The sequence below is a fragment of the Mustela erminea genome, chromosome 18 (genome assembly GCF_009829155.1).
Source record: "Mustela erminea isolate mMusErm1 chromosome 18, mMusErm1.Pri, whole genome shotgun sequence".
Classification (NCBI taxonomy): domain Eukaryota; kingdom Metazoa; phylum Chordata; class Mammalia; order Carnivora; family Mustelidae; genus Mustela; species Mustela erminea.
In genome coordinates, this window is record NC_045631.1 from 41839455 (window position 1) to 41866826 (window position 27372).

General features: G+C 52.5%; 2 protein-coding genes across 2 annotated transcripts; one reads left to right on the forward strand and one right to left on the reverse strand.

Moving 5' to 3' along the window:
• Window positions 1-711: 711 nt before the first annotated feature.
• On the forward strand, window positions 712-1272 carry HSPB9 (heat shock protein family B (small) member 9). The gene has a single exon (XM_032320559.1). It carries the CDS (start codon window positions 763-765, stop codon window positions 1249-1251), a length of 489 nt encoding a protein of 162 aa, XP_032176450.1. The 5' UTR covers window positions 712-762; the 3' UTR covers window positions 1252-1272.
• A 765-nt stretch (window positions 1273-2037) lies between these two features.
• RAB5C (RAB5C, member RAS oncogene family) lies at window positions 2038-27024 on the reverse strand. The gene is made up of 6 exons (XM_032320558.1): window positions 26898-27024; window positions 6753-7006; window positions 5045-5196; window positions 4715-4837; window positions 3460-3553; window positions 2038-2965 (listed from the first exon to the last, which is right to left on the reverse strand). Exons 2-6 carry the CDS (start codon window positions 6916-6918, stop codon window positions 2850-2852), a joined length of 651 nt encoding a protein of 216 aa, XP_032176449.1. The 5' UTR covers window positions 6919-7006; window positions 26898-27024; the 3' UTR covers window positions 2038-2849.
• Window positions 27025-27372: the final 348 nt, after the last annotated feature.

Consider the following 27372-nt stretch of genomic DNA (forward strand, 5'->3'; position numbering starts at 1 on the left):
TATTACGTTACATTTCAGCAATAAAGGATTATTGTAAAAGCACCAGAGGATGGTCATGGCCACAAAACCCGATACCGAGGTGAGGATGAGGCAGAAGTAAAGGCGGGCACATCCTAGTGGGCGGGCATTGCTCTCCCTGTAACAGTGTGGGCACCTCGAGGGCAGGGCCGGGGTCTTCTTTTTGCCACAGAGCCGAGCCCTGAGCCTGCCGCAGTAGACCCAGGGTCCGAAGCACGAAGGAAACCAGGAAGCCCTGTTCACCTCCCAAGCCCATGTGTCTCAGGGCTGTGCGCGGTCAGAGAAAGGACGTTCGGAGAATGGAAGACCTCACTGTCACACGCCCTTGGCCCTGTTCAGGGGACGGACCCTTGTCCTCAGGCCCGATTCTTGGAAGGGCAAGAGCCCAGCGGCTCAGTCCGGTCTCTGTCCTGGGCTGGCGAGCGCTCCGGGCTCGGGCCCCCACGTCCAGCCTCCTATTGGCCTACGCAGGGGCGTCCCAGCCTGGAGAAGGGGAAGGGCCTAAGAAAGGCGCAGGCGCCAGGATAAGAGCAGCAGCAGCGCAACCAGACCTGTGGAGGCAGGACTCGCGTGGCGGCGCCCCCCCAGCCCCGCCGCCCTCCGCCTTGCCCCGGCCGCGGGGGAGCGGAGCTGGGCTGCTTGGAGCCGGGTCGCGGGAAGGCCTCTCAGGGTGTGCGCGCCGCGGCCGCGCGCTCAGCGCCACGCCCTGCGCCTCGCGCGGTTGGGCAGCAGTTGCTCACTCGGATGCAGCGGGTCGGTAGCGGTCTCCCCAGCGGGAGCCAGGTGGCGTCCCGCAGTCCCAGCGCGGCCCTTGCCGAACAGAACCAGGTGGCCACGCTGCCGGTACGGCTGCTCAGGGACGAGGCGGTGGCTGCGCGGAACAACGTTCATGCGGAGGATGGCTTTCAGATGAAGGTGGATGCCTACGGCTTTGCCCCGGAGGAGCTGGTGGTGCAAGTGGACGGCCAATGTCTGGTGGTGACCGGCCAGCGGCAACTGGAGGGCTGCAGCCCAGATGGGGCCGGCTACCGCGTGGCACAGAGGGTGCACCGGCAGATGCAACTACCACCAGACCTGGATCCCGCCTCCATGACCTGCAGCATGACCCCCTCGGGCCAGTTGTACGTCCGAGGCCCGTGCCAGGCGCTGTCTCCCCCTGAAGCCCAAAGAGGTCCATCCCCAAGAGTCCGGGGCCGTGGCCCCAAGAAGAACCAACCTACCCTGACCCAGTAAACAACTAAGTGTGCAGCAGCAGCCTTGGTGTTCTGTGGTCTTTTCTTGGGGTCGGGGTCAGAGGTCGAGGCATAACGGAGGTAGAGAGAGGGCTAGTGGAGGGCCCCTGTTGGCAGGGAAGGCATTTTAAGGGGTTGGTCCACCAAGAATAAGGCCTCTGCGGGCCCAGCCGAAGCTGGGCGCGCTCCGTGGACCTGCTGCCCAGCCCCTGGCAGCTGACAGCAGCAGCTCCAGCAGGGAGCAGCAGAGGGCCAGGAGGCCTGCAGGGGGACCAGGCTCCATCACCACCAGAGGGCCCCCACAGACCAGACAGAGGGCTTGGACCTAGTGTGGTGCAGTCCCTAGGCCTCAAGAGCAGCCCAAGGTCCCAGAAGTCACCTGGGAAGAGGGTGAGAAGACCCAGTCCTTCACAAGGTACAGACTTAACCAAAAAACCCCAAAGAGGTTGTTTCTGGTGTTTCCAGAGACCAACTACTTTCAAATACAAACTGCACATCACCCCAGTACAATCTAGAGGGAAAGGCAAATGCAGGCCCCTCAGTTTCAAACTTGGTGAGATTCAGCCCCAGGTCACTCTTACTCCACCCTCATCCCCCTAGAGCTGGTACCAGTAAGGGCCTCTTTCTCTTGGTTACCATGACCACCAGCATCCCCTCATTAGGGGGGTGTGGGGGAAGCCTCTGTTCCACAGGATTCAGTGGTTCATTTTAAATTAACTTCAAGTAAGCTAGAGTGGATATGGTCTGATAAACTCTGCCAGAGAAAGACAAGGAAGACAAGTGGGAGGTCGATTGATCGGCTGACTATATTGACAAGATACTGATTGGTTACATGTTGAAGAAAACATACAATACAAAATACAGAAAAAGTTGGTTCCATCCCCTCCCACTTCCCCCCCTTACCCACCCACCCCCAAATACTCATCATCGTGATTTGGTCAGAACAGGGCTCAGAGCCAGAGGTCAGGGTGACACGGGGAGAAGGGGCAGGTTGTGGACAAGGAGTTGGTGGCTGTCACAATAATGCTGTGATAATGCTGTGGTTTCTTTCCCAGCTGTGAGTCCGGGGGTGAGTGGGGGCGGTGGCCTGGTGACCGCCATCTGAGAGAAGAGCTGCCTCTCCCTTCCCCCGCCTCTAGGGCCTGCCCCACCACCCAGAACCAAGCCCATTCCAAACATGGTAAGGACATGGATGCTCTTGCTGAGTCTGCTCACCAGCAAGATGGAAAGAAGGGTACCTGCTCCAAACCCCCGCCTCCACACATACAAGGGGGGTGGGAAACAGGGGCACGTGGCTACTACCAGCAAAGGAAGAGTGGGAGAGCAGTAGAAAGGGCTGGAAGTGGGAAGAGCAGATCATATATATTAAAAAAGTGACTTAAGACTTAAAATTGAATTAGTATTTGTACAGAAAGGTGCAGGTGGAATAACTCACTCCGGCCTATGATCAAAATTCTATGGAGAAATCATGGCAGACCCCTCCCCCTGCCCCCAACCCCCCCAGTGGTAGCCCGAGTCGTTAAGTGCGATTGGTTAGAGTGGATTCCAGTCAGGTCGGTCAGGCGGAGGAGGTGGGGGCAGTGGGCAGGCAAGGGGGGCTCAGTTGCTGCAACACTGGCTCCGGCTGGCTGGGTTGTTCTCCTGCAGGTCCACACCTCGGTTCCGGCTCGGAGCACCCGCTGCATTCTGGGGCTCATTCTTGGGAAGCTTCTTAGCTGTTTGGAAGAGGAGGGGGAAAATGTGTTTGGGGGGTACCCAGTGGCCTTCCAAGTCCACTTGAGTGGAAGATGGCCTTTGTACCACCTGGTGTGTGGTAGCCCACTGAGGGCTTTGCTTCTATGTGCCACGTGCATTCTGAGTGTTTTGGGAAACTGAGGCAAAAAGAGGTTAAACAACCTGCCTAGGACCATGGAGTTCAGTAATAAAATAAGGATTTGAACCTGGGCAGGATGACTCACTACGGAACCAGATAAGCCTAAAAATCCTAAGAAGTAGGTTAGGGGGAGGATCGTGCAGGGTTTTAGGTGGGTGATAAGCTAAGGGTAAGAAGGTAAAATGTTGAGACTTTGGAAGGCTTTAGAAACTTCTGGGGTGAACTATCTACATCTGGGAATTAAATACAGGGACCCTAAAGACCTACTTACTACGTACTACCGACAGCAGGCAAGTGATAGGACCCGGGTCAGCGGAGGGGCGGCGAGCAACTCACCTATTGCCATGAAAATTTCATTCACGTTCATTGCAGTCTTTGCTGATGTCTCCATGAACAGCAAACTGTTGTCGTCTGCATAGGCTTGTGCTTCCTGATTTGGATGGAGGTGAGAAAGTGAGTAGGAGGGAAATGATGACAGTTGGCAGGGGCCAGGGCCCAGGATAAAAATCTTCCCTCATCACAGTCGCCTTATACACAGCAGACACAATGCAGGGGTTTTCAGGCCGAGGGCTCTCCTGCCTGGTGCCTCCCGCTACAGACACCTACACCATAACCCCAAGGGCCTCGCTTCACATACAGCTCCTCTCAGCTCAAAGACATTAGCAGACGTTTCACTCAGGTTTCCCTAGGTCCACTGTGCCTTCTTACTCTTCAAAATCACTAAGCCAGGAAATACTTCTAGAACATTATCCTACAAATGCACTTGCACAAATGGAAAAAGCACAAAAAAGTCTGTGGATATTGACCGCAGTGCTGTTTCTGTCTTTCGATACTACAAACGACCTAGAAGCCCATCAGTTAGGGCCTGGTAAAAATGTACAGTACACAGAGCACACTCCGATCAATGTAAAGAACAGGACTCAGGGCGCCTGGGTGGCTCAGTCAAGTTAAGCATCTTGACTTCAAGATCAAGACTTCAAGTCAAGGCTTGACTTCAAGCCTTCACCTCAAGTCATGATCGCAGGGCCCTGGGACTGAGCCCTGCATTGCACTCCCTGCTCAGTGGGCAGTGTGCTCCTGCCCCAACCAGCTTGTGCTCTCCCCCACCCCCCCGGTCATCTCAAATAAATAAATAAAATTTTTTTTAAAAAAGGGGAGGAGGAGATTCATACACATGTGTACGTTTCTAAAAATGAGAAACTGATGCATTTGGGGGAAGGGAAGCTGAGTTTCTGAATTAAGGATTTGCATTTCGTCCTATATACCTTCTTTTACTGTGTAAATTTTACTTGTGCATGTGATACATGGAAAAAAAGTAATTCTTTTTCAGTACATTTCATTAAAAAGTCAGTTTACATAAAAAATAAGCAGCAGCTTCAGCGATTCTTATGCATACACGTCACCAACCAACGAAAAAGAACAAGGAGAGGCAAACAACTGCTTTAGGCCCGCGCTCAAGTCCGGAGAGGACAGCAGAGACAAGCTCACCTGCCACTTCCCGGCCTGGCCCGTGGCAAAGGCCCGGAGCAGCCCAGGCTGAGCTGCAAGTGGAGCTGGCTGACCCGGCCCCAAGTCCCATCCATCCCCCCACCTGGAATTCCACGGCTCTCTTGCTGGCCAGGTCCGCCTTGTTCCCCGCGAGCGCGATGACGATGTTGGGGCTGGCCTGCCTCTGTAGCTCCTTCACCCAGTTCTTGGCCCGTGCAAACGTGTCCTGGGGAGACAAGGCCAGAATGTCAGAGACAGAGGAGGCATTCTGCCCAGGGCCATTCACTAGAGAAGCTCGAGCTGGCAGAGCCAAGCCATTTAAGATGTCATCGCCCTGGAGATTCTGGTGAGACACTCCCCCCAAATGACAAAGGAAATCTGCCCACACCCCCATCCAGGAACAAAGTGTCGAGAAGAAAGGGGAAATCTTTACTGTGTTGGTGATGTCATAGACCACGATGGCAGCCTGGGCCCCCCGATAGTACATGGGGGCCAGGCTGTGATACCGCTCCTGTCCAGCTGTGTCCCAGATCTCAAATTTGACTGTTGTGTCGTCCAAACAGACCGTCTGTGTGAGGAAGGCCGCTGTAAGAGGGAAAGCGGTGTTACAAGGCAGGAAGGAATCCAGAAGCCGCCCCCAGGTGTCTCTAGTACCGTACCTGGGCTCTGGCACTCAGAGGCCCCTGCTTCGACTGGCCCAGAGAAGCCCTCAGCCCCGCAGCCAAGGCAGCCCTGAGGAGGGTACGTGGAGTCTGTGTTTTTCTGCCACGTGTTGAGGCGGCAGGGGGCTGCACAGGCTTTACAGACCCACCCACGCAAGGGCAGCGGGGGGGAAATCTGCCCGCCCTAGAGCCATTTCGGGAGCACCCTCTGAAGAGGAATGCTGCAAGGGGAAGGAGAGGCAAAACTTCTCCAAGCACAGAAGGGTGGGGTGGGCCCACCCACTCCTCCCCCCTCCTCCTCCTCCTCCCTCCCCTCACAGAGAACAGTCCAGCTGGAAACCTCCACAGTCCCTGAGTTTGCTCCAGCCCAGGGGTGTTACTGGCCTTCGGTTTCCTGAGGACACTGTCACACACTCAGCTACATTGGGGACGCCTGAGAGTACACGCTGTTCTGCTGCCAGGCGGAGGCTGGGTGGCTGGCTTCCCAGCTGCCCCTGCCACCTCCAGCCATGCCGGCTAGCTACCACCCCCCGCTTTGACCTTGACCCACTCCTGACTGGCCACGCTGTGGCTCAACCTTCAGGGAACACAATGACCCTATCTTGGGCCTGAGGAGACAAGGAGGGACCACATAGCGCTTGTGCATATGCTTCAGAGGAGTCCCAGAGCTGGGCAAGGCAGGTGGGAGCCCCCTACGCCCTGGGACCCAGCAGAGGCTCCCAGAGAGCCCTGTGGGGAAGCCGGCTTGCCTTATCTGCTACCCCCGCCACACACACACACTGCTCAAGGAGGGGCCGGGGGACTGCCTCACTTCCCTCTCTCCAGCTCCTGACTTGAGTGCTGAGGAGGCAGCAGAAGACTGCTGACACGGCCCGTTTAGCTTCCAGCTGCCTGGAAACCTCCTACCAAGAGGGTAGAGAAAGGATGACTCAAGCCCAAGGTCGGCCCTGGCCCCTCAAGGTTTGTCCTGGCCACTAAGGCGGGGGACCGAGTCCAGACCATTCCGTGCTAAAATGCTGACTACTGGGAAATCAAGGATGGCCTCTGTGCTCGAGGGTAAAGGTCAGCTTCAAGAACACTGGCCAACTCACCAGGCCATTTCCCCATTCTGGAAAGTAGGAGAGGCCAGGACAGATGCACTGCCTGGCACAGCAGGAAGGACCCTCAGAGATGCAGACCCAGCCTCTTCCCTCCCAAAGGCCAGGGCAGTGGGAAGGTCTTAGCCAAGGCCACACAATATTCCAGTGGCGTCATTAGGAGAAGCAGCCAGTTTGTGACCATGAGCCAAGTTCTGAAGGAGGACTACTGGGACACTGCGGGGGAGACCGGCTGCTGGATTCAATCCGACGGCCCAGGTGAGGAAGAGGTGCTGCCGCCCCCGCACGTTAAGTCTCTCTGGGCAAGCGGCTCCTTTCTCCTCAAGGCCAAGTTATTTCTCCGGCATTCCCAAGACCACCCCACTCCCCTGTGCCCACTCACCTCCAATTGTGCTCTCCTGGTACTCGTGGAACTGTCCCTTGACAAAGCGGAGGACGAGGCTAGATTTGCCCACCGCGGACTCCCCCAGCAGGACCAGCTTAAACTGACAGATCTTGTTCCCAGCAGCTGGTCCGTTGGGTCGCGCTGCACCTCCCCGACCCGCCATGGCCCGTCCTGCTGTAGTGGTACCAGTGAGCGTGGGGCGGGGGCCGGCGCTGTGTGAAGAGGCACTCAGGGAGGAGGGGGACCTCCAACTGCAAGAGAGATCAGCAGTACCGGTCAGTCCAGAGACGGCTGCTCAGCGAGGCCTTCTTCGATCACATGTCTCTCCCTCTGCCCCCCGACCAGGGACCTGACTACCTCCCCTCCTGCCAACTCCTGGCCCCCCAGGCCGCAGAAGTTAGCAAAGAGCCCTAGCTAGGATGTACGACATGTCCATTTGCTCTACAATCATCTGAGCAGTGAAAGTGGTCTCCCAACTTTAAGGCTCATGGTTCTGAGCAAACATACTGGCTTCCCGATCCCAACTATGTGCATGTGCATACAAATTAAACACACACAGGAGAACGAGCATATGGCAGCCTGGTGGCAGTTAACAGGCGCCTTGGGGTATCAAAAAATCATCTGGGAACACGCCAGGATGTAGGTGAACAAATAATGAACTTGCGGTCCATTAGCTAAGCTCTCGGCCCACCACTGTGCACAGCCAGAGTGAGTGGTGAGACTGCCCAGGGCACGGGGAGTCCCAGTAGCAAGCTCAAGCTCAAGTGCTTGTGGGCACTCGGGGACCAGGGAGGGCCTGGCCAATGCAAGTTGTTGCCAAAATAGCCATTTTGTCCTGCTATCTCGAGAAGGACCGCCCAACTTTCTCAGTCTGAGGCTGGACTGTGCACTGGGGTCAAAGCCTCATTCGCTCCTCCATCCTGAACCTGTTCCCTCAGGTGTCTCATTTGTGATGGGCCAGAAGTCTCATACACATTAAAACACAAAACACACACCAAAGCCAGAGAGCTCTGCTGGCAGTCGGAACAGCTGCCAAATTTCCCTTATGAACAGAGACCTCAGTTCCATTCTCTACTGGCAGAGGCGGAGGGTGACGCAGAGAAAGAACTGGGGAGGTACGGGAGGGCAAAGACAAGGGACACCGAGACCTGCACCCCCAGCAGCTGGTGACAGCTTAGTCACTGTTAGCGATAGCTTTGGAGGCGCAAAGAAGGATGAGGAGCCTATCTTCAGAAGCCTCCAGAAGACTTACACTAAAAAATAACAGAACATATACACGATGTTTTACAGACGAGTGCTAAGAGAGGTATTTGGTCCTGAGCATCTGTACAGCGTCTGAACCTAAGCTGGAAAGAGAAATTTTTTTTTTTAAAGATTTTATTTATTTATTTGACAGAGATCACAAGTAGGCAGAGAGGCAGGCGAAGTGGCGGAGGGAGGGGGGAAGCAGGCTCCCTGCTGAGCAGAGAGCCCAATGCGGGGTTCAATCCCAGGACCCTGAGATCATGACCTGAGCCAAAGGCAGAGGCTTTAACCCACTGAGCGACCCAGGCGCCCTGAAAGAGAAAGTTTTGATTCAACTACCCTTGGCATGATGGAGTCAATGCAGGTAGAGTGTTTAGAAGCAGATCCCAAGTCCAGCCCTCACCTGTCCCCTGAGCAAGGGGAGTGCATCCCCCACAGTCAGAGGACGGGGGTGTGAATGAAGAACAGGACATATATGTGGGAAGCGATGGGCTATGCTCACGCAAGAAGCTGACAGCAAAGGGCTTGCTTTGTTCAGTCTGAAATCCTTTTTTCACATCCCTGTCCTCCTGGCAACTCATTTAAAAAGTGAGCTTCAGGAAGAATGATTCACTAGCCAGGAACAACAGTTTCCTTTCTGGACTGCGCCAAAGGAAAAGAGGTTTGAAATGGGAGCCACCTCTTCCCCAAGAATAAAGGAAGGCACTATTGGTGGGGGGGATCTCGATGAGAGACAAGAAATGCTAGTTCTACCATATTTTACAGTTTACGGGGTTCTCTTTTCACCCAGTCATTGATGTCTGCAAGACTCTATGGCCCTTTGAGGCAGGGTCTATGCTTTTAGCTTTTTTGGCTTCCTTTTTCTTTTTTTTTTAAGTTTTATTTATTTATTAGAGAAAGTGCGTTGAGTGCAGGAGCATGTGCCCACATGCATGGTGGGAGAGGCAGAGGGAGAGAGAAAATCCTTCAGCAGACTCCTCGCTGAGCACAGAGCCCAATGCCAGGTTCCATCCCAGGACCCTGAGATCATGACCTGAGCTGGTATCAAGACCCAGCCCCTTTAACTGCCTGTGCCACCCAGGCGGCCCAAGTGCTTCTGGCTTCTTTGCGAGCCTTCTTCACAAGGCCTACTTACACACTGGGAATTCAGAGTGCTCACCAAGGAAATCAGTTGGAGAGATAGCTAGCATTTACTGAGTGATTGCACAACCATCATCTCCCTTAAGCTTTAAAACAATCCCCCTTTTTTTTTTTCCTTCAGGTAAACAGCTTGACGCTCAGATGTTACATATACATAGCTCACGGCCACCAGGGACACAGGTGACAGAGCTAGACCCAGGCTGCCTGCACGCTCCCTTATCTCCCAGCCCATCTCCCTGCCCGTGGGAAGAATGCTGGAGACAACGCCCACCCTGTGTTTGGTGTCTGGTTGCTGGTGAATGAGCCCCCCCTTTTCGCGGCAGTGGCTTTGCTGGCCTGCAAGGTGGGGCTCCCGCCGACAGTCACAGGGATCTTGCAGGCCCTGACTACTTCCACCAGTGGGAGGGGCTGCCCAGGGCCAGGCAGGGCGACAGCAGCAGAGGGAAACCACAATGGAATTACAAGTTGGTTATTACCACAAATCCACGTGACACATCATCTTGGCTGGGCGGCAGAGTGTGGCTGGGGCACTATAGGAGGTATGAGGGAATGGAGACAGAAGATGAAGTCCCCAATTGCAACAAAACCAGAGCAGCTGGGGCTGAGGGCTACTGGGGTGGGGAGTAACCAGCACCCACAAGTCAAGAAACACAGAGATAACATCTAAGTCTTGTCCCTATCCAATCAGTGGGTTTCCAGATCCTTCCCACACAGAACCTGGTATTGTTCACAAGCCAGGAGGAGGGACAAATAACTCTTATCCAGCGGTCCCTGACCTTGTCTGCATGTCAAAATCACCTGTGCAGCCAGCCCCTGGAGGTTTTGATAAAGGTCTGGAGGAGGGCTTAGTTTCTATTTATTTTTTAAATTTTTTATCTTTTTAAAGATGTTTTATTTATTTTAGAGACACAGAGAGAGAGAGAGAGAAAGAGTTAGAAAGACCAAGCAGGGAGTGGGAGAAGGGAGAAGGAAAAAAGCAGACCCCCCCCCGAGTGGGGAGCCCGATACAGGGCTTGATCTCACAACCCTAAGATTATGATCTGAGGCAGAACCAAGAGTCAGACACTTAACCCACTGAGCCACCCAGGTGACCCTGTTTTGTTTTGTTTTTTTTTAAAGTGCTGTAGGTCAGGCACCTGGGTGGCTCAGTGGGTTAAACCTCTGCCTTCAGCTCGGGTCATGATCTCAGGGTCCTGGGATCGAGTCCTGTATCGGGCTCCCTGCTCAGCAGGGAGCCTGCTTCCTCCCCTCTCTCTCTCTCTGTCTGCCTCTCTGCCTACTTGTGATCTCTGTCAAATAAATAAACAAAATATTTAAAAAAAATAATAAAGTGCTGTAGGTGCTCTGCCTGGCACACACAGGCTGGTGACATGTTCTGCCTGGATCCTGGTCCTGCCCTCCAGAGACACCTGAGCAGGCACATATTGTACTTTTTATGGCCTGCGTGGCCTCGTGGTTTTCCTGGCCTCACTTGGTGGTCACATGACCAAAGGTATTCAAACTTCCCAGACAACAAAGCCATGGAGGAAGCTGATTTTGCCCCAAAGGGCACATGAAGACCAGGGAGTGATTCAGACAGGTGAAGGCCACACCCAGAACCCCAGGAAGCTTTCTGCCCTCCACTCCCAAGCCTGGGAAGCTGAGGATGCGCCCTAGCAGGTGGCAAAGAGGTAAGTTCATGCACTGAGCTTGCCTGCTGCTGGGAATCTTCTGAACCAATGGCAAGAATTATCCACGGGTGCTCAGGTGATGGAATTATAACCAAAAATACTGTTGAAAAAAAAAAATCTTCTTTCAGACAAAACCAGAAACATGGGTAGCTCAGTCAGTTAAGCGTCTGCCTTTGGCTCAGGTCATGATCCCAGAGTCCTGGGATCGAGTCCCGAATGGGGCTCCTTGCTCTGAGGGGAAACATGCTTCTCTCTCTGCCTGCTGCTCCCCCTGCTCACGCTCCTTTTGGCATATAAATAAAAATCTTTAAAAAAAATTAAATGATAGGGGCGCCTGGGTGGCTCAGTGGTTTGGGCTGCTGCCTTCGGCTCGGGTCATGATCTCAGGGTCCTGGGATCGAGCCCCGCATCGGGCTCTCTGCTCCGCAGGAAGCCTGCTTCCCTCTCTCTCTCTCTCTCTCTCTGCCTGCCTCTCTGCCTACTTGTGATCTCTCTCTGTCAAATAAATAAATAAAATCTTTAAAAAAAAAAAAATTAAATGATAGGGGCGCCTGGGTGGCTCAGTGGTTTCGGCTTGGGTCATGATCTCAGGGTCCTGTGATCGAGCCCCGCATCGGGCTCTCTGCTCCGCAGGAAGCCTGCTTCCCTCTCTCTCTCTCTCTCTCTCTCTGCCTGCCTCTCTGCCTACTTGTGATCTCTGTCTGTCAAATAAATAAATAAAATCTTTAAAAAAAAAAAATTAAATGATAAAAGAAAAAAAAAGAGCCCAAGTTGTAGTCAGTTTCTTACAAGATACAGAATGGGCCAAAGATTTCATTTTTTAAGCCAGTTTCTCCAACACCAGGAAAAACACGTAAGTAGGATGGATTTCCTCCTGGATATGTTCATGAAGCTGCTCAAATGGGTAGAGCTTCAGACCATGACAAAAGACTCTCCTTGATATGAGCTGCTCCCCTCACCCTCCAAATCTCAGCCTTGGTTTGTTCAGAGGTCATGGAGAGGAAGCACTATCCCCAACCTCATCATCTTCACAGGAAATGGGAGCGACTGCAAGGGCTGGGGGGTGCACTACACTTTCCCCAGCAATGCACATGAAAGGGCAGAAGGACCTACGCTCCTGAACATACACCCAGCCGGTTCTGGGGCCGGGTGCCAGAGAGAGAGCAGAACACTGCTCTGCCTTACCCTGGCTTCTCTCTACTCTGGACACTATGGGTAAGTAGATACCAAACTTTCTGTTATTAGAACCACACAGGGCATTTAGAAAAATAACCCTAGCCCCCTGAATTAAAATCTCTAGAAGTGAAGTCCAGAGAATGTTTTTATAAAATAAGTTCCCCCAAGGATTCTAGGCAGCCAACTCAAGCACACGAGCTAGAGCTGATAGAGAAAGGAGGGAGGAATGCAAGAAAACAGTAAGACACCCCCAGATCAGCGCCATGGACAACAGAGCGGGATCAGCTTGGGAGTGGGAGCCAACTACTGAGGCCTTCACGACACCAGATGCTGCGGGACTATCGCCCTTTGCTCTAGCCTTCACCAGAAACGTCTCTTCTCTAAGCATGAAGTCACCCAGTTCATACTTTTTGTCCTTCCTGGTAAAAGAGTGAGCAATTCCAGCTGATGGGTGTCTCTCGTGCTTCCTGTTTGCTTCAGAGACTTCCTCTAGCTGACAGTCCTGGCACAGCCTGGATAGCGAGCTGATGAGGGAAACCAATCAGACTCTGTTGACAGAGGCTGAGAAGGGCTCACTCAAGGTTAGCGCTTGGAGGGGAGGGGGAAGGACTGTGAACCAAATGACCCGCCCCGCCCAGGGCCCCCTAGAGGTGGTTCTGGCCAGGGACTCTTCAGCTCTACTCTACTCTAGATGAAAGCATTCCTGAATATTTAACACCACAAGAGCTGGGCAAGAAAAGGGGAGAGCAGAAGCAATTTGTTCCCTTAAGGAGATCCAAACGTGAGGCACAGGAGGAAAGGTAATTGGGTTCAAAGGTGGAGGTGGAAGACCTTGAAAAGCCCAAATCAGCCGGGGAGGATATGATTCACCCATAGGTTCAAGAACACAGCTCTTCCCCTAAGGAGAAAATCACCACGACCAGCACACAGGACCAGAAGGCAGACTCACAGCTGGACTCCCCCGGCCTCTGGCTGGCGGCAGAGCCAGAAGGAAGAAAAGTCTGAAGCAACACAAGCCATGAGCCACATGAGACACCCGTCAGCCTTCCCCGGGGCAAGTGGCAGCTTAGGACTTGGGAGACTGAACTTAGTTAAAGCCTGGCTCCACCGTTTATTAGCCGAGTGACCTTGGCCAAGTCAGTCAAGCGTCTGCTGTGAGCTTCAGTCTCTTATCTAGAACACAGCATTGTTTAACACTGATCGCATGGGGCTGCTGTGGAGGTTAAGTGCAACAATACACAGTGTGTACCGCGCAGTATGAGGCTGAAGGTGAGGCTCTGACAAATGACAGGTTTATTATACTACTCGGGCCTAACTAGTTTTGACTCACACTGGTTGTCAAAGCACAAAGTCCTTGAAGACCTAATCCTCCTCTTTCCAATTACCGAGGAGATGAAGATGAGCTGAGGTGGCCTGCCCAGGGTCACAGCCAGGTGGTGGCAGAGTCCAAGCCCAGGACTCGTGACTCTAGCAGAGCTCCCCCATCACTGCTAGAAAACCCAAGAATATTGACAACGTTATTACAGCCACCGCAAATAAGAAGGGCGGCCACCCTCGATGTGGGCTTCCACAGCATATGGCCTCTAACAACAGAAAACGGAGTTTGTATCAAATGGAAAAAAAATATTGCTCGATGGGAAAATTCTATTATTTTGATTTGGGAGGCAGACACACATATGTCCATAAACATAAAAACCCATCAAGCTGCCCAACTGAGAGGTGTTAATCTTACAACGTGTGAGTTCCAGGTCAATAAAAAGGTAAGGAGTGTTTCTGGCATAGGATTTTGCCTACAATGGTGAGAAATTAAAGCTTATAAATGACATGAAACCAGTCAGAAGGTATATAAGACACCTTCTGCCTCTTCTATAGTATGACAAAATTCAGAATAATAAAGATAAACAAAAAGATGATGCCTGAATTAGAAGAGGGCCAAGAGAGAGGCAAAGAACTGGCTCAAAGCAGCATGTGATTCTTGACCTCAGGGTCATGAGTTCGAGCCCCTCTCTGGGTGCGGAAATTACTTAAATAAATTAAAAAAAAAAAAAAGGTCAAGACAGAACAAAGGTACCCACCTAACAAGGCACAAGCAAACACGGTTCAATAGAAATAGGACTGCTATGCACATACCAAGAATGTATCTGTTCTTAACTGTGGACTGAAGAATTTTAAAGTTGTTTCAAGCTTCATAATAAGAAGAGAAGGTGACATTTATGTCTTTTCAATGAGGAGAAAGGTTACACCAGTGGGGCTCTGCACTCTCCAACCAGTCCGGAGAGTGTGCGCTGAGAACAAGGGGTGTAGGGGTGCAGGCTGGGGGATGGAATCAAAGAGAGGAACATCTTTCTACGTGACCAGGACTATGGGACCGCAACACAGAGGACCTGTGTCCCACCTGGAATGCAACAGAGAAATCTTGGCCCTGGAAGCCAGAAGCTTAAAAGCCCATGCACGTTGAGATCTGGGGAGAATGCTGATGGGGTGAGTCGGGCCAGGGCCCCTCCTGCCACGGGTAAGTAGGGGCTTCAGGATTAGGACAGCTGGCAGCAGGAGGGGAAGGGGGTGCCACGTTTCCATGGTCAGAGTAAGAGCACTCCCTTTCCAGGAGGGAGCGAGGTAAATCAGCCCAGATAGGGGCTGAGTGAGCTGGCTCCCCTCCCTTGAATCTGCCCCCAGCTGCCCACCCAATTCCCTCAACTGGTCAGTTTCATCGTACTCCCCTTTCAGTGAGAATGCCCCTCTGGGGCTGGGTGCCTGGACTTCCCCACCACAGGGCACTGGTGGGGTCCACAGGGGCTCCAGCTGAGGCCACCAACTGCTCTAATACCTGCAGAAGGAGCCAGAGTGCAGGGGCTCCAGGATGCTTAAACCCTAGATGCGCATGACCAAGTGGTCCTTTCTACCATCCAGGCAGAACCTGGGGCTCTAGAGCCCCTTTCTCCTGGGCAGAAAGATGCCAAGCTGAGTGAGGCAGAAGCCACCCCTGAGGGACAGACTCCCAGCTTCCCAGAGCCTTGCCCCAGCAAGAACATCAAGAAAGCCTTCCCTGAGCATTGCGCCGCTTCCTCAGCAATCCACGACAGACAGTCCCCGAGAGGCGGACAGAAGCTGACTCAGCAAGCGCTAACTTTCAGGCAGAGGATGGAAACCTCCAGTCCCTGCTCCCTTTCTTCCCGTGCCCACAGGAAGATTGCTGGTGGGTTTGGGGGAGAGGGGATGCGGTTACAACACTTATCTGCTGACACGACTTGGTCAGTGTGGACTGTCTGTAACTGTCCACAGAAGGGCCCGAGGAATCAATGGGCAGCTCTGAGATCCTCATTCCCGGGTCCTGCTGGCCAACAGAGAAGTCAGGCGTTTGGGTGGCAGGTTAGCGAGGAAGGCCAGACAGACAGGGGACTGTGAGGCTGCGACCAGACAAGGCTTGTCCTGCATCCTGATTCTAAGAGGCACCCAGGGCCATGGGCACTCAACGCTGGCAGTCCCAAGAGACTCTTCTCCCTAAGAGGACCCAGTCCCTGACTCAGCACAGCCCAGTCAGCAAGGCTGTGGCAGACTGCCTGGCCCCAACCAGGGCAGCTCTCTAAGAAGCCTCAAGCAAGAGCTCCATGTGAAGTCTGGCACCTTCTGCGGCACAAAGCCACACCCCTCTGGCTATGAAGCCTGGTGCGGACGGGCCTGAGGCTGAGGGGTGGTTCATACCCCACCACCCAGCTCTTCACCTGCCGGTGCCAGGTGAGATGCTAAGAAGAGAGCCAGGCAAGGCACAGGAGCTTCCCTGGCGCCACCCACACTGGCTGCGGCCCCGGGGGGTGGAGGAACCCAGGTAGCATAAAAGCGAGTGAGGACAGGCATGGGGTCCCTGTAGACAACACGCTGCGCTGGTGCTGCTCCTGCAGTTACTACAGGACTACTGGAATCTCAGCAATGCAGGGCCCGTCTTCCCCTCTGGCGCGGGAGGGTCTCTGCAGGGACCAAGAGCACCAGCTGGGACAGCTGCCACTTCGGCTACTGCCGAGGCCCAGAAAGACGCCAAGAACCTCTGCTGAATGTCAGGGTCATCGGCAACACCTGTTCATCCGGCTACTCATACCAACAAGTGCAACTGATGCCCCTCACAAACCCTCCCTGACTTTCCAGAAAATCTGAAAACAAAAGAAAGCCAATTTAATTCATTGCCCTCAGCTCCTAAACAGAGAGCAGAGGACAGAGGCTGTGTTTGGGAGGCATACGGGGAAAAGAGAATCTGGTATCAGACACCAGCAAACCAAATTCCTCTTGCTCAGACATCACATATGCTGTGGTCAGAGGCTGCCCAATGAACAAAAAACAAGGTCAAAGGGGCACCTGGCTGGCTCAGTGGGTTAAGCCTCTGCCTTCAGCTCAGGTATGGTCTCAGGGTCCTGGGATCGAGCCCCACATCGGACTCTGCTGAGTAAGGAGCCTGCTTCCCCCACACCTCTGCCTGCCTCTATGCCTGCTTGTGATCTCTCTCTGTCAAATAAATAAATAAAATCTTAAAAAAAAAAAAAAAAAAAAAAACAAGGTCAAAGTTCCCACTGTGAAATCTGAGGGACCGGGGCTGCTCTCAGGAGCCTAGAGACCAAAGCACAATGTTTCAGGCTGACTTTTTCTTTCTTAATCTTTGCTGAACAAAATGCAGAAATAGTGCCAGGTGAAGGAACCAGGCAATGATTGGGTCTAAACGAGTTTCAGTGAAATTAATCACACTAATCCATGGCCCCAAATTATCACGAGGCTGTTAAGGGTGGCACGAGGCTGGAGAACTTGGGGACCTGAGGATGAGGAGTGAAAATGTTGAGAAATTAAGGCCACTATTGTAGATGAGAAGGACCTCACAACAAAATTCTGAAAGGCTGCACTACGGGTTTCCTTCATTTTTAAGATTTTTTTTTTAAGATTTATTTATTTATTTGACAGAGAGAGATATCATAAGTAGGCAGAAAGGCAGGCAGAGAGAGAGAGGGAAGCAAGCTCTCTGCTGAACAGAGGGCCTGACGTGGGGCTTGATCCCTGGACCCTGGGATCATGACCTGAGTCGAAGGCAGAAGCTTTAACCCACTGAGCCACCCAGGAGCCCCTTTTTTTCTTTTAAGATTTTATTTGTCAGAGAGAGAGAGAATGCAAGCAAGCACAAGCAGGGGGAGCGGCAGGCAGAGGGAGAAGGAGGTTCTGCACTAAGCAAGGGGACCAATACGGGACCCGATCCCAGAACCTTGGGATCATGACCTGAGCTTAACCAACAGAGCCTCCCAGGTGTCCCTGGGTTTCCTTTAACAGCACCTAATGTCATGCCTGATGTGCAGCATGTGCTCATAAATGTGGTACATAGGCCTGGCTGGGTCTGGCAAGTGATGGGGCAGCTGAAGGTTTAAATCCACATCCACCTGCCAGTCGGCTCATTCCCCCCCCACCCCACAGAGCCACAACCCAGCTGCAGAGCCTCCTCACTACCCCCGACAGGACCTACTAGGCTCCTTCTGCACAGGGGCTAAGGGCACCAGTACCAGAGTCAGAGCGACTCCAGTTCCACTCCCGCAGCCACCATGTACTAGGGTGACCTGGTATTGTGTCACGGCCCCCACTTCCTTACATGTAAACAGAGAGACTAGGGCCCCCATCTCCCAGAGCTGCTGGGAAGAGGCTCCCGGAAAGACTCCCAGCAGAGGGCCTAAATCCAAGCAAGCACTTGGTCCACGGTGCTGAGGTGGGGAAGCCCCTGGCCCTGGAAGTCCCTGAGAAGGAAGCGGATCCTCAATCAGTATGTTATCCACGGGTCACACATTCATTCTCTTGCTCTCTCCCTGGACCCCACACTTCAGTGCCCCTTCCTGGGAGAGAACGCTGAACAGGACAACTGCTAGGGTCTGAATGTTTGTGTCCTGCCACCCACCCCTCAAATTGGTATGTTGAAATCCTAATCCCAGGGTGATGGTATCTGGAGGTGGGGCCTTGGGGAAGTGATTAGGCTGGAGGGTAGCACACTCATGATCGGGGTTAGTGCCCTTCTCAAAGAGGCTCCAGAGGGCTCCCCTTCCCCTCCCACCAGGTGAGGCGAGAAGTCAGCCTGGAAGATAGCCTTCACCAGAACCTGACCATGCTGGATGCCACCCTTATCTTGGACTCCCAGCCTCCAGAACTGTGAGAAATTAATTTCCTTGCTTATAAGCCATCCAGTCTGTGGCATTTTGCTATGGCAGCCCAAACAGACTGAGACGATGACTTTCAACAGTGTCCTGGAAAAAGGACCAGCTCACCCTTGATGTCCTGTGTCTGTCAGTAACCATAACCACGTATTCTCTGGAGACTGGCTTCCAAAGCCACAAGAATGGAGGAGGGACCACCATGATCCAGAAAAACTAGCAAAGTTGAACCCTCTACCAAAAAACCATAACCCCTTAGGGAAAAAAAAAAGAGAGAGAGAAAGAAAAAGCCCCACAAGAGAAAGCATCTTAAAGCCCAATGCCCTTCCTTCCATTTCAAAGCCTCTTTCAGGAAAGGGAAGAAGTAGTTCAGTTGTGGAGTGGGGGAGGGGACAGGACCAAGACAGCTGACAAAGAAACCAGAGTTCCTTTTAAAGAACTAGGCTGGAAATGCTAGAGGTTTGGAAATCGGCGTCATTAATCACCACAGCCTCCGAGCAGCTCAGAGAGCAATGTGATGACTAGGAGAGCAGCCAGGGTGAGGAAGGCCACCCACGCCCTCCCCCACACCCCAGGATGCTCTGACAGAGCCACCTGAAGGGGACACACATGCAGCTATGAATAGAAAGATTAGAGGCTTGTAAACCAACTCCTGTTAAGATCCCAAGTTAGTGTTTCCAGAAGGGCTCAAGTTACACTTCAGAGGGCTGACAGTACAACAGAAGGATTTAAGCTATTCAATGATTCAGGATCACAGCTCAAAGTGACAGCCACAGCCCTGGGCCTGCCTAGAGCCAGAAACCCTCCTGAAGGGGAGGTCTGTTTTTGAATGGCAGCAAAAGAACGCTGGCCCGGGCCACATGGGCTCTCTTGTAAGACCCAGAGCCCTAGAAGGTTGGGCTGGAGAGCTTAGCACCTGAAGTCCGGGATGATGATGTAGCTCATCTTCCCAACGGGACAGTAAACTCCAGAGTAAACACCACACCTGACCCTTTGTGAATCAGTCCAAGCATCAGGGAGGGCTACGGGACGTATGAACGCGTGAGTCAAGCAGCAGCGGCCCTGCTACTAGGGTCAACCACCATGATTCCCACACACACACATCTCCCCGGGGGGCATCTCCACCTTGTCTACTTCCAGTGTCTTCGGAGACTAGCTACCAAGAGGAGACACAACTTGAACCCATGCACACAGCTCTGGATCGACATACTTGGAGGAAATGGTTACTAAGAAGGCAGTGTGGTCCTGGAGAGACAGCCGATTCTAGGCCTGGGGCAGGAGGCAGACAAGGGGAGCCTGGAGCATCCTGTCACACCACCAAGGAGTGAAGAGGTGCTCACAAAAGGAAATGGGAGTGGCCCTAAGGGCACAGACAGCACTCCCCAGGGAGCAGACCTGGAACAACCTGAGCAATATGACAAAGAAGTACTGGATTTTATAAACTGAAGGCGAAAATAAGTACCCAAGAGTTCGGACCATTATAAATAAATGAAGAAAGGAAGAAATGAGGGAAGGCAGACCGATCTCCCCCGTGCCAAGAATTCCACATAATTCGTGCAGATCCACGGCCCTCAGGGAGAGGGATGTCACTACAGTGTGTGCAGCACAGAGGGACTTCTTTCCCAAGAGGACAGGACAGGGGGTCAGGGGGGAGACCATGATGTCACAGTGGGGAAACCTGACCCACATCACCTCAGCCAGGTGGCCGAGGGTGACACCAAGAGTGACAAGTCACGGTAGTTGGCTGTGCCCTTGACCATGATGACAGAGGCCCTTCACCTGCGTGGTCTGCCTCCCCAAAACTCTTAACCACCACGTCACCGTGAGGAAAGCGTTAGACAAATCCCAACTGAAAAACGCACTAAGAAATACCTGACCAGTGTTCCTCAAATGGTCGAGCTCGCAAAAACAAGGGAAGTCTAAGAAACCGCCTCCGCCAAGAGGAGCCTTAAGGCCGCACGATGACTAAATTCCGTATAGTATCAGGAGGGGATCTTGGAACAGAAAAAGGTAAGGAAATCTGAATGAGGTACGGGCCTTTAATTAATAATTTTCTTAAAGATTTTATTTATTTATTTGGCAGAGAGAGACAGCGAGAGAGGGAATACAAGCAGGGGGAATGGGAGAGGGAGAAGCAGGCCTCCCACTGAGCCAGGGAGCCTGACACAAGACTCAATTCCAGGACCCTGGGACCACGACCAAGGCCAAAGGCAGACGTCCAATTGACTGAGCCACCCAGGTGCCCCTTTAAGTAATAATTATGTATCCAAGCTGGTTCATTCATTGTGACCAATGTACTGTGTTAACGTAAGATGTTAATGGTGGACACTGGGCAGGTGAGAAAACTGTACTACGGTGTGCACTTGTTCCAAAACTATCCTGAAATAACATTTATTTAAAAAAAAAAAAAAAAAAAGAGGGGCACCTGGGTGGCTCAGTTGGTTAAGTGTCTGTCTTCTGCTCAGGTCATGATCCCAGAGTCCTGGGATCGATCAAGCCCCACATTGGGCTCCCTGCTCGGTGGGGAGCCTGTTTTTCCCTCTGCCACTCCCCCTGCTTGTGCTCTCTCTCTCAAATAAATAAAATCTTTTAAAAAAGAAGAAGAAAAAAAAAAAAAAAGGCAGGCACTGGCTCATCCTGTGACAAAATGAAATCCAAGGACTCCAGTGACCATAAACTCACATTCCTAAGACAAGTTAACTAACTCTACAGGGAGCTGCCCAAGGGGCATATGGGAAGAGGGGCAGCAGGAGCTGCACCAACAGTCCCAAGAACCACATTCCACAGGCATGGGGCCTGGGAGTTTAAAGTCCATGCCAGCAGGTTCCATAGACAAGGCTGCTCTCACCACTGCCAGTCTACACCTCTGCTGATGCCACTCTCTTAAGACCTCCCTCCTTCGAGAATGAGCGTAGCAGATGTGCCAAGCAGCACCCTTAGACCAGAGTTAAAGTCACTCCCAGTGATCATCGCTAAGTCCCAGCCTGGCCTCAGTGCCGCCTCAGCACGAGAAGCTGCAGCAGCCTAGCGATCAAATACTCACGCTGTAGAAGGTGACCCATGGGACTGTGGACGACCAAAGCCATGGCCACCTTTCCTGACAAAACCCTTCACTGGAGGGGTGCCTGGGTGGCGCAGTGGGTTAAAGTCTCTGCCTTCGGCTCAGGTCATGATCCCAGGGTCCTGGGATTGAGCCCCGCATCGGACTCTCTGCTCAGCGGGGAGCCTGCTTCCCCTCTCTCTCTGCCTGCCTCTCTGCCTACTTGTGATCTCTGTCAAATGAATAAATAAAATCTTTAAAAAAAAAAAATGAAAAAAGAAAAGAAACCCTTCACTGGAAAGACTGAGAGTGGCAAATTGCTCTGGCAATTTAGTTTGTGACCTGTCCCCACCCCTGTGTCATCTGCACTGTAACCTTGACTCCAACCACCTGTTTGGTCTCCCATCTGTGAGCAACTTGCCTGAGGATAGGCCAAAGATACAGCCCAGGCTTTGGGGTCAGATGGATGCAAGTGACTCCCGGATTCACCAGGTCCACGCCGTGTGAGCTCAGAAAGTGTGTGTTCAAGGATGTGAACCAGCCATGTGCTTCAAGGGCAACTAGGAATGTCTGCCCCTTCCTTTAACAACCGCAGGAGGGGGCATCCGTGATGGGGACCAGGTGAGGACTGGACGCATGGATAAAACAGGACATGAACTGTGCCCCTATAGGGTTCATGCAGTAGACAAGGGGTGCTGAGAGGAAGTGCAGGGAGAAGCCCTCAGCCTCCCTGGGGGAAGGGAAGGCTTCACAGAGGAAGTGATGTTCCACCTGCACTTGGAGAGCACGGTCTGGAGATGCAGCTCTCAGGCCGGGGAGGGGGAGAAGAGCCCTCTGGGCAAAGGGAAGAGCACAGAGCCCAGACATGGGGCCAGAAGGGCTGTGCTGTATGGGGATCTGAGTACAGACTGGATTGTGACCGCTGGCTGTCGAGTTCCCCACCTCAACAAGGGGATTCAACACAGAGCAGCCCTCCTGGGGATTAAGGAGTCACGACATGCGAAGGGCTAAGGAGAGCACGTGGCACACAGCAAGCAAAGCTGAAAAAGCTGCACTTTTACTTGTATTACTGTTCCAACAAAGAGGAGACGGAGATATATAATCTGAAAACTAGTCTCTTAAAATATCGGGTTCTTCATGAGGAGGGCTCCTTAAGAAATACTCCAATTCTCCTTTGCCATGGCTCCTGAAAGCCCCTGACCTTCGTGCCATCCCAGTTTATAAATCCTATCTGAAGCAGGGCTTCTTAAATAGCCCCAACAAAAGTACCCCAACTAAAGTCAGAGGACAGGAAATGCAAAAACGCCAGGAATCTAGGAACTGAACACGAAGCAGCCTGCCACAACCAAAATATTGCCTTTGAGTTTCTTGTTTTAGCTTAGATTCACGAAAACTTTGCATTATCTGTAACAGATCCAGGACTTTTTTAATGCAAAAACGTTTAAGAGGAGGATGGAAGGACCTAGAAGACGCAAAGCCCTCTCTCAGTCTCCGGCTCTGAGTCTCCACAGCACATGACCCCAGCAGGGTCTGAGAAGACCAATGGGAAAAGCAGTGTCAAGGCTGAGCATTCTCTTCTGTAAAATGGGAAGACAACCTATAACAACTCTGATTGCTATCTACAAGGTGAGACAACATGCGAAACCATCAAGCAAAGCACCAGACATCACAGCAACACCTGGTACAGATGCTGAATCAGAATCCTAGGGATGCGGGCACCTGGGTGGCTCAGTCGTTAGCATCTGCCTTCAGCTCAGGTCATGATCCCAGTGTTCTGGGATGGAGCCCCACATTGGGCTCCCTGATCCACAGGGAATCTGCTTCTCCCTGTCCCATTCCCCTGGCTTGTGTCCTCTCTCTTGCTGTGTCTCTCTGTCAAATAAATAAATAAAATCTTTAAAAAAAAAAAAATCCTAGAGATGAATTATAATTCGTCTTCAGAACCTCACCAATCCACAAAATTGCTATTTCTGTCTATCTATCCTGTGCCAGGGTCTGAACTAGCTCCTTTACCCTCTGTTTCTAATTCTGCAAAATACTTTGTATCCCCATTTTACTGGAAGAAACAGAGGCTCAACAAAGTCATGTAGCAAGTCCAAGGCCCTGTGACTGGTTAAGTGGGGGAGTCCGGATGACAACTCAGCTGGGGCTGACTCTCAAGCTCTCGTGCTTTCCACCCTACCATACCACCTGTTTACCGGGCAAGGGTCAGAGGAAGAAAGTTCTCTCTAAGAAGTACTTGCTTCATGGGGCTAAATTTAAATTTATGACCTTGCTGTTTCCATGTAAATTTTGGCAAAAGGAGCTCCTGGTGGAGAGCCACCATCTTCCCAGCTGCAAGCAGCAGCAGCAGCACCAAGGAGAACGTGGTGGTGGTGGTGGAGGGGAGTGAAGCAGAAGCAGTCTCTATTGGCTCCCATCACCCATAACCCTGCCCGGAGAGACCCCTGAGCCCACTCACTTTTACTTTCATTTTCTAGCCATCACGGCTTTCAGGTTCCCAGAAATTAACAGTACAGATGTCAGCAAACTGTCAGGCCCTGGAGAGTACTGACCTGGGACTCATAACTGCCATGGTCCACGGAGGCAGAGGAGATGGGGATCCAGGAGGATAGGAGAGTGGAGTGGGGGGTGGGGAAGAAAACTGAAGCAGAGGAGGGGCAACAATGACGAGGGATGGTGAAGAGTCTGCACTAGGGCCCCTGCTTGCTCATTCCCTGTGTGCTCATTCCTTAAACAGACCCAAGGAGGGCTCACTCTCAGGGAAGACGAGTCATATCGACTCTCAAATCCCAAGCCCCAGCTTTCTAACAGCCCAAGCTTTCTAACTGGAAGACCTAAGGCAAGCTACTTAAATTCCTTCAGCATCATCTCTAAAATGATACAAATCCCACTATCTCCCAGGACTCTGCGAGGAACAGGTGTGAAAAGAACTTTGTTTCCTATAAGAAACATGCACTAAAAAACTGCAACTTTGAAATGATTTCTAAAAACCTGTTGTTGGGGCATCTGGGTGGCTCAGTCAGTTGAGTGTCTGCCTTCAACTCAGGTCATGATCCCTGGGTCCTGGGATCACCCTGTGTCAGGCTCCCCACTCAGCAGGGAATCCATTTCTCCCTCTGCCCCATCCCTGCCCCCTGCTCATGCTCTCTCTCTCTCTGCTTGCTCTCTCAAGTAAAAATATAAAAAATTTTAGAAATAAAAATAATAAAATAAAAATCAGTTGTTACCGGGGTGCCTGGGTGGCTCAGTGGGTTAAACCCTCTGCCTTCGGCTTGGGTCATGATCCCACGGTCCTGGGATCGAGCCCCGCATCGGGCTCTCTGCTTGGCCAGGAGCCTGCTTCCCTTCCTCTCTCTCTGTCTCTTTGCCTACTCGTGATCTCTGTCAAATAAATAAATAAAATCTTTGGGAAAAAAAATCAGTTGTTACCACCTCCTCTCTATTGTATGAATGCAGGAAAGTCCAACTAGTTGAAGAGGCAAGAGAGGAGAGGCTTCTGTCTCACACAGAGCCCTCCCTCTTTCTGCCAAGCAACATCAGATCACTGCTTGGACTCTGCAAACACTGGATGCCAGAAGTGGCTGCCTAACTACCCAGGGCACTGATGCCTTCCACGTCTCTCTAAAAGGGAGAGCTTCTCCTTCAAAAAAAAAACCTATTTCAGAATCCTAGCTGGGAGAGCATGTCCAGACAAAGAAGGTCCCCTCAGAAGGCTGGCAGCCTCATCCTGGGACTCCAAAAGAGTTCCAGAAACCACAGAAACCAAGGAGGTAAGTTCGGTCAGACACCAATGGTCAGTGAGCAGGCAGCCTCTCTGGCCTTGTCCCTCAGAGGCACGGGCTGACCAGACTAGAGAGAAACTAGGCTGACTGCAGAAGTCTCCAACGACCCTCCAAAGACGACCACAGATAGAGAGCTTGTGATCCATTATTAGCTGACCCTAATAAATGAAGGCTTTCTTGTTGTCTGATAAAAATGAAATGAATGGGGGCACCTGGGTGGCTCAGTCAGTGAAGCGTCTGCCTTCGGCTCAGGTCGTGATCTCAGAGTCCTGGGATCGAGCCCCACATCGGGCTCCCTGCTCAGCAGAGAGGTTGCTTCTCCCTCTCTCTTTCTGACCCCCTCCCCACTTGTTCGTCCTCCCTCCACCCCCCCCCAATGAAATAAATGCATCCCAGGTCTAGCTCAAATGTCTGTACGTGTCAGGCACTAGTCAAAAAGGTCCCAAGACAAAAAATGTTTAGCACTGTAAGGGCAGTAAAGATGGCCCAGAACACTGAAGAGCTACAGAAATTCCCAAGACTACATGGTCTTTTCTCTCTTCCTTGGCTAAGAATAGCAAGGATCAGTCATGGCCTCAAAGAGTCAGGCTACTCTCATTAAGGTACAGTCTCTGGCCTGTACTTTGGCCACATAACAAAACCTGCAAGCCTGGTCTGAGACAACAGCCATTTCACACACCTAAGTTCCAAGCAATAGACAAGGATCAGATGTCAGTACAGGCTGCCTCTTGGAAAGGCTGGGGGGCGGGGGCAGGCAGCGGGGAGGGGGTGTTGTGGAGGAATCAGTACTTTCTGGCATGCATGGGAATTCCTTGGGCTACAAAAATTAGCACACTAAGAACCCAGAGGTGCCACTGTGGTCTCAATTTACTCCTCTGTAATCTACAATTTGACCAAGCCCAGAAGGGATTGAAGAGGCCCCAAGACTAGACATAAGTAGCATAGACCTGTTGATCAAGGAGGTGCATGTGTGTTTTTGAGAGTGGGAAAGAGATAGGCCAAGACCCTTAAACACCACACTCCTCATTTTTTGTCTTTCCCCTACTCCCTAAAGATCAGCAGAGGCAGTCCCAGGAGAAGCAGTCCCTCTGAAGCAGCTTGGAAACCACTCACGTGCTCTGGGAGGACGGGGCTGAGCCTGGAGCAAGGGGGAGGGGGAGAGGAGGGGTGAGAAAAGATAATGAATGGGCAGATCCACCCTGATCTGTGATCTGTAGCTAAGGATTAAGCAAACCTAAGCTAAATTTTTCAGAGGCAGGAAGAGAGATACACTCAGAGAACACAACTAGAGAACAACATAACTAGAGGACAGGGTTGGGGGTGGAGGGGGCAAGACAAGAAGACAGCTCGTTTCTAAAAAGTGGCCCAGACTTGAAATTCTGCCGAGATCCTGGCTGGCTCCCTGGCTCGAAGAAAGAGAGGAAGTGAGGAGCTGTGGGAGCCTGTGAGTGTGGCAGGCTCTCACCCAGGACCCCTCGGCCCCCCAGGAAATCGAGATAAAATTTCTCTAGGGCTGGAGGGAACAACTGTTTTTATGGGACGGGGTCGAGGGGAGAGGATAACGACGACAGACAGCACTCCTCGCCACCTCTATAGAGAAGGAAGACAGGCTCCTTCATACCCAGCAAAGATTCCTTCAGTTCTGGGAGCAGAGGAAACAGAATCAGGGTCTCTCCCTCCACAACTGGACTGGACAGTCCAGAGGAGAGCCCTGGCGGTTTCCCAAGGCTCATAAAGGGCAGGTAAAAGATGGAAAGAAGGGCCCCCACTTTGGCCCGACGCCTGGGGAGCCCCTTAAGTGGGGGCTACGGGTCGGGGGAGGGGTCAGTATCCCCCTAAGCTGAGGTTGGGCGGGAGGAAGTACTGCCCCGAAGAGGCTTCAACGCAAGCGAGACACTGGGTCTCGGGACAGGCACACTCACGGCGGCTCCGGGGCTGCAGCGTTACTTGGGGCCGGGGCTCAGACTGGCTCCGCTCCTCTCCCCCCGGCGGTGTCCCAGGCTCCGGCCTCCACTTCCGCCTTTCAGCCGCTCCGGATCCGGATCTCCACCTCAGACCCGCCCCTCAAAACTCCCAGGTGACTGACAGGGCGGAGAGACCAATGGGAGGCGCTCTTGGCCGACTCACAGGCGACGCCTGTGGGGAGCACGGGTGAGGCGGGAGAACCCGCGCGAGGGATGGCGGGACTTGTAGTTCACAGAACTGGGAGGAGCCGGTGGCCGCCTGGGATTTAGACTTTGGGTGGAGCCGGCTGCCGGCTAGGCGGAGCCCGACCGGGAACTTTTTAAAGCCAGGCCTGCCAACAGCGTCACCCTGGGTTCCAGGAGCCCCGAGGGGAGGAGGATGGCGGAGCGCTGGAAGAGGGCAGAAGGCTGTGTGTGCAGAGTTGGGAAAGCA